The following is a 13,267-nucleotide window of genomic DNA, read 5'->3' as shown; positions in this document are numbered from 1 at the left end:
ACAGATCCCATAGATTGATCACCAGAAATAAAAACCACACCATATGTCCAGGGATATGAAAGCTGCAGAGAATTCCCAGAACAGGTCCTGAACATTTGCTTTACAGTGGTCTGATTTCCAATCACATTCACTAGCATAGGAGTGACCCGAATGACACAACATATAATTCCTGCTGTGAAGCTAATGATCAGGAATCCGATGGAAGCATGATTTTACTGCAGCCCTTTATCTATTGTGCTCCCTAATATATAAGTCTCTTCAACACCTTGTTTTCTTACTCATGGTTTTCATGAAATAAATTAGGGAGGATATTACAAAAACATGAGCTATATAGATTTTGTTTATTTTAATGTTGTTGATCTTTCTGAATGGGTTGAAAATGTTTTCCTTTGGTGATCTTCCTCCTGCTATTTAACCTTAAGCTTTTAAAGCTTTGTTATTGTATTTCATTTTCAAAAGTTGCTCATCTGTTAACTAAGAGTGTGTTTACAGATTCCTTTTGTATTTATGCATTTGAATGTGTGCATGTACGTATTGTGACAAATCACATTTAATATGTTTCAGTGATTGAGTGCATTTGTAGGAGATGAGCCCCAAACAATATTTGTTGATGGTTATAACATGGATCTAGCTCCTTTGAGTGGTGAATCACTCATCAGGAGCATGTCTAACTGGATGTGCTGTAGCATACAAATAAGAACATGTTCTGGGAGGTCCATTTGAGACCAGATGTGATAAGGGCCGCTGGTGATATATACGTGGGACAATACTAGACAGCACACAGAGCAGTCGTTTGTATACATTTGTATTACAATTTGATGCACAGGGAGAAAGTAGTTTGCCCAAAATTCAACTCTGCCCCTTTTGGTCGAGAGTGCCATATCTGAGATTAGAACCTAGATCGACAAGTTACGAGACCATCAATTTTGCCACCAAACTACATCATCTCAGTTATGGCAATCTGTAGGATTTTACTTGTTGCTGTAGGGTCAACATTGATTCATGTTGCACTTAAATATGGGTGTAAGATGTTTGGGCCAGTTAGGGATAAGTACATCCGCCATACTTCTACTGAAATGACATTTGGCGGCCAAGGAGGACTCTTAATGTGCTTTGATTGATCATACATCTACAGCAATCATGACCCAGAACTATCTGAGAAACGCTTGTGTAAATATGCCATGACAAGACCCTTGTGAGATACCTGTAGCATGGAATATGCAGTGTATATAGTTCTATTGTCTGTGAGGCTGTAATGAGGGGCTGATGGATTGTGGTATGCTCTGGGTTTTGTTCTCAACAGATGGGCCATTTGGTCCCATGGCACTCAAGGAATGAGGTGGAATTGTATTCCTGTAACTTCAGTAAAGACTCTTTTGTTACTCAACTCTCTATCTGCTTGTCTTGTACAACACCTTGAATAAGATAACCACTGGTCATAAATTGCAAGTTCTTCAGTATCTTCATGACGAATTTTGTTTCGGTACAGGCAAACCAGCCTCTTTTTTAATGGGTCAGTATGTTAAATAGAGGTGGAAAAGCAAGGTGTCATGCTTTTCTGTCTCCATGAAAGCACTGCCCTATTTTGCAGCAGTGACGAGGCGGATGAAAGTCATGGAACAAAGATAAGACCATAGCTGTGCAGTCCTCCTTCATCTCACCAGGGCGTCTCGTTGTACGCCTGCATGAGACTTTCATGCAGGCATACAGCGGATGGATTCCTATGTAATCTGTTTTGGTTTTGCACCTGGTCAAAACCAGGCAGGTTGCAGAGGAATCCATTAGTAAACGCTAATTCCAAAGCGTATTTGCAGGCAGAGCTTACTTTTTCATTAAACAGAGGAGAGAAGGAAAGAGTACAAGCGAGTTCACCATGGTTTTACTCTTTCCTTCTCCCCTCTGCCTCCTGAAGGTTTAGAATTGCATGCACTGGATCTGACAAAGTATAAGTGCTAATGTTGATGGTTCCCTGCATGCACTATGTATTTTGTTTAAAATGCCACTGTACGTGTGATGCAGTAACTTGTTGCGGAATTCGAGTATGTATGTAGAGTAAAGGACTTCAAGGAAGTCCCGCGAGAAGTCAATGCGAGATGTAAAGCGAGCTTCCTGCTTCTCACATTAGAGTGCAGCGAGCGAGGAGAAGGAAGGCAGCCCAACGCTCCTCTTTCAGCCTTCTTTGCCATAGGCCCACTCCATTACTAGGCATGCAGGTGAAGCCAGCAGTAACATAACCTCCTGCCTCCGTATGATCCTTCTCCAGACCACAACAATGTGCCAGCTAGGGGTCTCCAGTTCCATTCTTGGAGAGTCGCACTAGCTTTCCAGATTAGGTACACACTATGATTCACTTGTATCTACATTTATTTTTGTTTTCATCCTGAAAAAGTGGTTGCTGGTAGCGCATTTCACCAAGACAAGCCATAAATAAGGCCCTGTCGCAGTGAAATGATGGGGAAAAAAATTAAATCTTCTTTTGGGAGATAGAACTTCTAGTGTGGCTGCCACTATTAACCCTGCAGCTGTCACACTTCAAGACAAAATCATGGCCTGGTCGGAAGTGACAGTGTCTTGATGTACGCCCCTGCCCCCCACACTGTGCCCGTTTCAAAAGGCACATGGGCGTGACCAACGCTTCCAGGCATTTAAAAGCGTATCCCATTTGTGAATCAGGATGCACTTTTGCATACTCTGAAATGCCCCATTATTTGTGCAAATGTGCAAAGGGGGCCGTGGGGATCTGAAGGAATAGACCGCTGTATTAGATTGAAAAGAACATGTCTTTTGTTTGCTGGTATTCAAGCATTCAAGCATTCAGTGGTTCTTGCACATATTTAAAATATGGTTATTCATTTGAATGCATTTGTTAGTAATATGAGTAGTGCAATTTCTGAGAGGAAAAACATCTTCTTTCACAATAATTTGCGCTCCCTCAATCTGAGACCAGACAAAAAAACAAGTATTCACAACATTTACTCACGGCAGTGCTCGTAAGCTTCTCCCAGTTTGGTCGGAGGTAGAAGACAATGCCTCTCCAGGCCCCTGGCAAAGTAGCCCCCCGGATTAGAAGTATGAACAGGACCACATAAGGTAGAGTTGCTGTTACCCACACCACCTGAGAGGCAAATGTAGATGGGTCAAGCCAATTACATCTTATACCTTGTTCACAACAACACATATAACATCAAGCCATGGGAAAGCCAATCGTTGTATCATTTATGTAGGCATGGGACAGGCATTTGCCAGGCACCCCAATAATGAAACTACCTAGCCATAAAATAGCAACAGCTGGAAAATCATGCGAGTACCTGGGTATATGATAGCGGTGCCTGGCAAATGCCTATGCAATACGTATACACACAAGCCAAAACTGTTTTAACAGTACATCAGTTCAAGGGACAGATGTGAGGACCCACACACTGCTTATAGATCAAGTGGCCGAAGACACACCTTTTAAAGAAATGTTGATTACACCAGCAGCTCATTTAAAGCAGAAACTAAGTCAGTAACTCTTAGAAGGCTGTTTAGAAATTACACTGACAGGCCCCGTGGAGCACACAGTTTGACATTAATGCTTGATAGAGCTAGCTCAAAGAGATCCCAAGAGGATGATTTTTGGGTGGGAAAGGCAATAGAGATTGGCATGGCAACAGGCAGTCAATGGGTTGGTAAGTAAATAAACAAGTAAAAAGTTGGGTAACCCTCCTTTCATCCCTTGTACCTCTTATTGGTACTCCAATCTGATAGTTCTGACTCACAGCTTGAGTTTAGGATCAGCCACCCAGTATCCAAATGAGACAAAGAGAAAGAGTGAGAGAGACAGAGAGAGAGAGAGAGAGAGAGAGAGAGAGAGAGAGAGAGAGAGAGAGAGAAAGAGAGGCTGACAGACAATCTTCTTTCTGTTTTCTCTTGCTAACTGTCATTTATTGGTTTTGATACATTTTGTGGTTATTTAAGTGCCACAAATCAAAACTACAGAGAAGAGAGAGAAAGGAAGGAGTGTTGAGAAGCAGAATATTTGGTTGGCATGGCACTTTCCAATGCTGTTGGCCTGCATCGGCTAGATCACAGAGTTTACCCACCTTAGTTGATGCCAGACTTGAGTGTGAGCATAGAATGAATCAGAGTATGACGAATGGGAAGGTCTGGCATAGCTCCATGGTGAGGACAGTCAATGAGATGAGTTGGGCAGGGGTGTGAGTTGTTGGGTGTATGATGGACCCTATTAGGCAGAAGAGCTTAGAGGTGGTGACAGAGAAACAGAAGGGAGCTGAACTGTGCAAAGGTAAGGCATTTGAGGGGATTGGGCTAGTGAGGTGGAGGTGTGGCAGACTCGGTGGAGGTTGCCTGAATGAGGCTATGTGTGGGGTGAAACTCCTTATAGGAACATGGCACAGAGAGTAGGGAAGTTGGGGGATGATGTCATGAGCGTGGTGTATACAGCAGAAGAAGGGATTATAAGGGCAGAGGCCCATTAAGCAACAAACCCAAAAGAGAGAGGATCTGGCAGTGGTGGGGAAAGATCCAAATGGGGGAAACTGTTTCAGAGAAAGTGCCTGGGGTTGGAGGATGGGCAGTTGGGATTCAGAGAGTAGGGATCAGCTCAGCTTTTCAACACAATAAATAGTTCCAAAACATGGATCGAGGCCCGCCTGGCCTTCCACATTAAAGTCTCTCTTTCCAGACTTCCAAATAATGTTTCAACAAAAGGTTCATCGAGGCCCCCATCCTTCAGGCTCAGACCTCTTTAAAACACCAGTTCATGTGGGTCCCCCTCTGTCGAGCTCGGACCTTTCACAACAAAGTTCACATAGGTCGCCCTCTGTCAGGCTCAGAACCCTTCAGAACAAAGTCCAACAAAATCTTGCAAGGTGGCTCCTTTCCCCAAGCGTATTACACTTCTGGTCTCCCTCAGCCAGGCTCAGACCGCTTTCGGATGTCGGAGACTTTCAAATGTGCGTGGCTTTCTTTACAGGACCACTCTGACTAAAAGTGCAAGGTTTAACTTTCACTCTCCCCTTCTCTAGGAGTACATTTTGCTTACTTCACTTTTGCAGTTAATTCACTTTATCGTTACGAACAATGCACCTTTCACAGAGACTTTCGAGTGGACTACTTCCTTTCGCCGGACCACTCTGTTACTCAGTATTGCTGATTTCACAGCTGTCCTTACTTCAAAGTTAAAAGAACGGTTTGCGCAAAAACTTTTATTGCAAAAAAAATATTTAATAAAAATAAACACTAGCTGCAGTTTTTTTTCTAAGTTTTCCGGGATGGAGGAGCCTGGAAATCTTAGAAATAAAACCGCAGCTTTAAAAACATTGTATTTATGTTTGCAGTAGCTTTTGAAACTACCGCACACATAAATACAACGTTATTGTGTTTGAAAACGCTGCGGTTTTTCTTTTTCCTCCAGCCTGGAAAACTTAGAAAATAAAACACAGCTAGTGTTTATTTTTTTAAAAATAAATAGCACTTACAGAGCTGCAGCTGCAGCTTTTCTGCCTGTAGTCTCCGGTCTGCGTCCTCCGAGTCCCGGCACCAATGAAAGAAAAGCCACCCAGTGGTAGCTTTTGTTTACTACAGCTTGCTGGCTTTTCCTTCATTAGTGCCGCAAAAGCAAGCACAGGCGGGCATCCATTTCACAAAATGGATGCCCCATGTGCTTCCTTTTTAAAATTTTGAGCTTCATTTTCTCTAAATTTTACATAGGGACTTAAAAAAAAAGTGGCAATCAATTTTTTTTCTTATTGCCCATCTTTTTTTGCAATAAAAAATTTTGGGCGAACCATTCCTTTAATTCACCGCTCTTCGCATCTCATCCACATGCATGCAGACTTCACTTGCGATATAATGTTGCCACTTCAAACTTTCTTTAACACACACTGGTCTCTCAGGTCGCTTCCCAACTCACTTCTTGGTTTACAATTTACAATTCACGAGTCAAGGTTAACACCACTGGCTTGGCCTCGGCTCCCCAACTCTGCCGTTCACTCGGGAGGGTCGCTGGCATCATGGAAGCATAATTCAGTTTTCTTGTTTTCTCCAGGGATCTCCCTTAATCGAGCTCAGATCCCCTCCTTAAAGTTCACACAAAGGTCTCCCTCAGCCGGACTCGGACCCCTCTTAATTTGTAAAATGTACTGTATTTGGACTTCAAGTCCCATAATGCACTTTCTTTTATTTCACTCCCACTTTGCTAGCTCCCCTTTTGGCATTCTGGCAGTTTTGGGAGCAGCAAGAGCATAAGGGGATGTTTTGTTGAGGTCAGGGTGCTGCCACCTGCCCCTCAGAGGCCTAGGCACTCCTGAATGCCCAGGGGAGAAGCTCTGGTGTGGGCACTGCCTGATTACCCCATCTAGCCCTGGTTTGGCACCTTACAGTTGGCACTTACCTCACAGCAGCCTCCCCTGTACTCACAGGCCCGGCAGTTAGGCAGTCCTTGGTTCTCCAGGCCTTCCAGGGTTTCCTCAGCTCTAAATCTCCTCCTGGCCTCTGTGCTCCACCCAGCATCCCCAGCTTGCTCAAAGTGTGCTTGTATGTTCTGCTTTTTATAGTGACTGGGAGTCTTGAAAGATTTCAGGTGGGAATGGTTGTAGTGCGAGGCATGACCATACCTGGCCTCATTATTGGGACGTGATTTATATACTGGTTGAAATACCCAGAAAGACCCATGACACGTGCCACAAAAATCTATTTCTTTACTGTCTGGGTGACCTCATTTTAAATATACACAAAAGAGAAACAGGACATATGTTCTCATTATTGGGACAAAAATGTGACTGCCCATAGGAATCCCTGGTGCATTGGTTCCTATGGGTAATCTTTACAGCTCTCTTTTTCCTCTTCTTCGTCCCAGTGGTTTTTGGAAACAGCAGTGGAGAGCAATTATGGGAGTTGTGGTATTCTACAAAAAAGGATAAAGATGTTGATTTTTATCAGAAAAGGGGATCTGAGTGTAGGGTTGTTGAGGAGTGGGTGTTGAGGAAGGAGGGATAAAACTTATGTTGGGATTAGGGATCATTTTGTTTTTCCCTGACAGTTTCATCCTCTTTTCGGTATTGGGAAAGGTTGGGGCATAATGTGTCTTTGGTGACAATATCCCATACAGACAGAGGGGATGTCGGGTAGGCGTAAGTCAAAAGAAAGGGGATACTGTGTCTCACCTGAGGACATTCCTTCCTCAGTCACAAAGGATTCCCTGCCCAGGTCATCCTCCCTTGCTTATCTGCCTCCAGGGTTGGGTCCAAAGGCGATGGCCCTCCCCTGGCCACCTGAACGAAGGATCCCTTAGGCCTACCAGTGAGAACACTCTTGGTGTGTATGGGAATCTGTCTGTGCGTGAATGTGTGAATATTTGCTTGTATGTATGTGTGCATGACTGGTGTATGAATGTGCGGGTGAATGAGAGTGTGTGTTGTGTGAATGTATGAATGCCTGGGTGAATGAGTGATTATATGTTGTGTGAATGTATGGTTTAATGAGAGTATTTGTGACACCGTCAATGCCTAATGCCCCCTCCTCACCTGATTCTTCTTTCGTTGAAAGTTCCACTTTGTCTGTTGGGAACTTGGTTTCCCTCTTCTTCGATGTCTTTCTCTCCTTGTAGAGATATGGCTGACCCCGGGAAGAAGCCACTATGCTCGCTGAAGAAACAGCCTAGGCAAGGGGCCAACCTCCCAGGAGTCGCCAAAGGGAAAAAGCCAACGGCACAAAAAACCCTTCTTGGAAGATGGCATCCTTCAGTTCTTGAATACAGTTGATAGTGGTAGATGTACAGGAATCCAGAGTGGAGGTAGTATGAACTCTGAGAGGATTAACTCATATGAGATATGAGAGGACTGGAAGATGGGTAGCCGAATAGAGGAAGCATTCACAGTACGAACGGGAACCACACCCACCACAATCAGCAGCTCCAAATATTATGGAAACTGTTCTGAAAGCAGAGGTTCGTGGGGAGAAATAACCTTCCCGAGTTTAGGCAGCGGTGGCTGCAGAGCTCAGAGAGGGAGAGCCTGGATTTGCCTGCAGACAACTGAGCACAGGGGAGCCGTGAGTAATGCAGAATAATACAAAACTGTTGGGAAGGAAACTGTTGCCGGCGTGTGGAGAACGGAGAAGCCGCCGGAAGTACAGCCAGAGAAACTGCGGCGTAAAGAATGCTGCAGCCGGCACGTTGAGAGAGGAGGAGCCGCATGGAGCAACACAGCAGAGGACTAATGGGAGGGAGTAAAGCCGCTAGCGCACGGTGAAGCCTTTAAAGGGACACAGAGGGAAAACAGGAACAATAGAATGCTGACCCCACAGCGAGGGAGCAGAGGCGGGGGGGGAGATGATAAATTCCCCAGCAAAATGTACACAGAGCAAGCAAGAACAAAGTAACTAGCGCGCTAACCAGAGGAAAGCAGAAACAAGGTTGCAATGTGCCGGGAAGGGGGCAGAGCCAGAACTTAAAGCCGGCCTGCTAAAAAGAATGAAACGGGGCATGACATACAGAGGGAGCGTGTTGGGACGTTTAATGGAGGAACTTCCATTTCCTCCACACACTCCATTTGCACATGCCGGTGACAATATGTTTTATGATGCATGAATGCCTGGTTGAATGAAACAGTATATGCTGTATGAATGATTGCGTGGGTGAATGAGAGAGTTTACGTTGTGTGAATGATTGAATGACAATGTGAATGGTAGAGTATATGTTGGGTGAATGTATGAATGCCTGATTGATGAGAGGGTATATGCTGTGTGAATGTATGATTGCACAGGTGAATGAGAGAGCATATGTTGTGCGACTGTATGAACTCCTGGGTGAATGAGTGAGTATATGTTGTGTGAATCTATGAATGCCTGGGTGAATGAGTAAGTAGATGCTATGTGAATGTGTAAATGCCCGGATGAATGAGAGTGTGTGTTGCGTGAATGCCTGGGTGAATAAGAGAGTGTATGTTGTGTGAATGATTGAATGCGTGGTTGAATGGGAGAATGTATGTTGTATGCATGTATGAATACCGGGGTGAATGCAAGTGTGTATGTTTTGTAAATGATTGAATGCCTGGATGAATGAGAGAGTGTATAGTGTGAATGTATGACTTCCTGGGTGAATGTGAGAGTGCATATTGTGTGAATGTTTGAATTCCTGGATGAATTAGAGTGTGTGTTGTGTGAATGTATCAATGCCTGGGTGAATGAGAGAGTATACGTTGTGTGAATGTTTGAATGCATGGGTGAGTGCGAGAATATATGTTGTGTGAATGTCTTAATGCCTGAGTGAATGAAAGAGTGTATGTTGTGTGAATGACTGAATGCCTTGGTGAATGAGAGACTGTATGTTGTGTGAATCAGAGTATGTGTGTGTCTGCTCTGTGCAGAGTGTATGAGGATGAGCAGCCCTTTTATCTGGTATTGGTTTGGTATTGGCAGCATTGGCATTAAGCCAGGGAATGAAGGTTAAAGGGGACCGGCATACCTTGGTACAGCTGTTTCTATTAAGCTGTTTCTATTGAGTCAATATCGGTAGAAATTGCATTGGTGATCAATTGAATAGTGGTGAAATTGTGTTGATGTAATCATGTACCCGATTAGAGTTGTATTTAATTCAAAGTGCTAATTCTGTTTGAATATAGTTTCAATAGTTGAGCTTATATTAGTCTTCGCGAGACTTGTGGACAAATGAACATCAATCAGGATGGGGGCTCTCCAAAAAGCTCCAATTAAGATTTTAAAATAGAGACGCCAACCCCAAAACAGGGATGTGTCTGAACATTAAGCAAATCAACATTTCTGTAATGCAGTGATAGTTAAACAAAACATATTTTTTTAGGTTTTGTTTAGGTTGTCTAAGAGTATTTTCATCATTGGTACAAAATTATTCTCTTTGTGACGCATGATCATAATGAGGATACTTGATGGGCTAATTAGACACAGATTAATTTAGGACATGTGATGTGTGGAGTAGATATGGCGCGTGGCTGCTTGCGGTAATACTGCTCATCATGATGCATTGAGAAATTAAGAATAAGCTGATAAACACAAGGTTGTTTTGGTTTGTTATAAATTGAATTACCTGTCTGAGGTTGTTCTTAATAAATGAAAGATGATTGACTGAAACTTTGTCTCTTTGTAAGATTAGTGCGTTAGTTGAAGCTAACCACGTGATACGCTGCACGCAGCGCAACGGTCACGTGACAAGCTGACATCAGTACTTTATGCTGATGCAAGACGGGAGGCTGGTTTCACAGCCGTCTCACAATTCCTCTATCGAGCATGTCTCTTTAGGTAAGCATTAGTGAATTGTATCCTGATGATGACCGCCATAAAAAAGGAAGTGAAGACGTTGATGGAATAACTGGAACTGGACCATTTTTGATGTGATCTGAGAATTTATTTCTATTATTACAGTCCTTGTGCTAAGTTTGGCTTGAGTATGGATACATTCACACACATTAGTGGATGGAATGGAATAGTGCCTGACAGCCCACGTAGCCTCCTTACTGTATGCGGCATCAGGCAGTCCTCTTTCTTTGTCCATCAATGCTTCCTTTTTTACGGCGGTCATCACGTGACGTTCTGACATCACAGACACAGTGTTCTGTTTGTTTACAAGCCCAGCGTGTCGTACTGCGAGTTTCCTGACTATGGTGTTTTGTTAATGAGAGGAATGTCCGCTCGATTACAGTTGCAATTTGATGCAATTTTCCAATGTTTAATGCCGCACGACATCGGTGGTCATTGTTGTTTTTGTGCTTCCACTTTGTAGCCGTTATCCTGTGAGGAATGTTCATGGCACAGTCCATCAACTCATGAAGGCTTATACTAGGAAGCCATCGATGGAGGTAGTGTGTGTTGTATTCAAGACGGGGCTCACTACAATGATTACAAGGGTGTCTGAACTAGAACGGATGGTCAGTACGGTAGAATGACATGTTCAGAGTGTCCACACGAATTTGTGGTGACAGCATGGCATGTTCTCCTCTAAGGTGGTGATTTTTGCCTATAAATCCATCGGTGTGGTTTGGGCTCTATCCTAATGTCTGGCTGGTTTGAAACTACTATGTCTAAGACTTTTGAAGGCAACACTGAATTGTTGTGTTTTTCTTCATTCCGCTACGCTTTGTTTGTTCCACCCCCATTTATATTACTTAGTGGGTGTTTTATTTGCTTGTAGGTCTACTGGAGATTTCCGGTTACTTGTGAGCCTGTTTCGAATTGGTGCAAAATTGACAGAAGAATTTTGGAGCTCGTTTTTGTATGCACTGAAGGCATCAGCTACGCAAAAAACCATTCAAGGTATATTACTTCATATCTGTAATGGTCGAGGTAGTTATTCTACCTGTGTTCTTTGTCTAGTGGCTCTGACTTCTGGGGAGGCTACGGACATATGTTAGTAATGTTACGTTCTGAACATTGGTCTGAGTATATAATATACTGGTTAGAGGTGTACTTTAAAGGTCTTTTATGTGCTTCATTTTAGGAGCATTATTTGCTTCAAGCTATGGAATATACCAACATGTGGCCCTGGAATGCATGGTGTTTATCAAGAAAATAGTCTTCTCCCCTGAAGAAAGTTCATGCATTTACAGCCTGGAAGAACTGAAACATGTCGGGATTGTTTTATGCCATTTGAGTGATATACTCAATGAGTGTATTTATTGTATTATTTTATTTGGTTGTTTTTTCTTATCGTCTAACTTTTGAGTGTAGTCACTTTTTGTATTAGTTGTTTTTTTTGTTTCTTGTGTTCACCGTGTATGTAATTTTTGGGTCTTAAAAGTTTTTTATAAGAACATTTTCTTAATGAACATTTCTTTATTAAATATTGTTTTAGTAAAACCCTGTTGGGTAATATTGAATGCAGACTAAGTCTATTTTTTCAAGACTATCAGTCTAAAGAGTTTTCCCCCCCTTTTTCTGTTCTCTCCTACCCAGTGTGAGTATACATCAGCAAATTTGTATACATATAATCAGTTTGGAATCCCCTTTCTGCTCTTATATATATGTATGTTAGGTCACCCTCTGCCCGAGGTAGAGAGGGTTATGTTGTGTGTTAGAGGACATTAGCCTTTAATAAAGCTATTATGTTATTTTTTAACACAATTAATGATATTTGATTTGAATTAGTAATTAACATTCTAAATATTTTTCTGTACTTCTTTTGTAACTTCTGAACTTCTGTATCATGAGAATGTACTTATTAAACATATGAGAACGAATATAGTGAAATCTATTTTTCCAATAGAGTGACTGCATAAACTCATGAAGTGTTTGATGGGCAATAATATTTTTGCTAGTACTCTATCCTTGTAGCTGAGACTGTACCCAGGACACCTGAAATATAGCAAGATTTTCACATTGAAATTATTTTTTTAAGAATTGAAATGTTGCAACTAATTGGAAGTTGACCATTAAGTAACTAGTAGTGCACCTCAATTTTCACAAAAGTTCCCAATTTTAACCCATTATGGTAAAAATGTTCTTGGGTGTTTAAAGCCCTGGGACCACTTACCCACTTCCTGTGGCTGGCTCGGGTTCCCTTGCTACACTCGGTTGCTCCCACATATTTGAGGCAAACATTTATGCCCCTCCCATTAAAAAACGCACCAGTTGCCACTGCTATGGAGAACCGGCCATAGACAGTGCACTGACAATTGCTGATGGAGATAATTAGCAGATGTGAATATTTAAATAATTACTTTTATAGATTAGATCTGAATTCCATCAAAGAGCTCTGAAAGCGAAGACAACAGGGAGGTTATTACATTGTACACCGCCATCATGACGGCAAATGGGCCCTGATAGATGGGAGGGACATATACGTCTACGTGCATACATTAAACTAGGCTGATTTAAGAGAACTCTTAGTCTGATATGGACACATTTTATTTTGAGGGTAAAGAAGGGCAGAACTATTGCCACACATATATTAATCAAAGATACACACCTTTACTTTAGGCTTCCACTGGAAGATTGGGCAATTTTCTTTTAGCAGCTTCTTAAAGACTGGTTACCAGCATACGCCGGACGTTTGGGCCCTTTGAATTTTGTAATTTGTTTCAGGACATACCAAAATACAAGTTGCTTGCATAGTTTACTCTAGTCTTGACAATAGACCCAAAGCGAAAGTGGTGGGCAGACCCTGCTTAAAAATTACGTGCTTCAAACGTGAAAGCTGAAACAATATGTTTTTTGCTTCATAGTTGGAGTGAGGTTCCAGTTCGATGCCTCTATTTTGGATGTGTTCTGGTGCTGCTGTAGCCAACAGATTCTCATC

General features: G+C 42.5%; 1 protein-coding gene across 1 annotated transcript in view; it reads right to left on the bottom strand.

Annotated features, from left to right (window-relative positions):
- Positions 1–13,267, bottom strand: part of LOC138492335 (sodium-dependent serotonin transporter-like) — an 821,649-nt gene that overhangs the window by 475,433 nt on the left and 332,949 nt on the right. The window contains exon 5 of the mRNA XM_069619389.1: positions 2,981–3,115. Within this exon, the coding sequence (XP_069475490.1) occupies positions 2,981–3,115 (135 nt within the window). The remainder of the gene's footprint in view (positions 1–2,980; positions 3,116–13,267) is intronic.

The sequence above is a fragment of the Ambystoma mexicanum genome, chromosome 10 (assembly GCF_040938575.1).
Source record: "Ambystoma mexicanum isolate Mex_15411 chromosome 10, UKY_AmexF1_1, whole genome shotgun sequence".
Classification (NCBI taxonomy): Eukaryota; Metazoa; Chordata; class Amphibia; order Caudata; family Ambystomatidae; genus Ambystoma; species Ambystoma mexicanum.
This window is presented reverse-complemented; position numbering and strand designations above follow the sequence as displayed.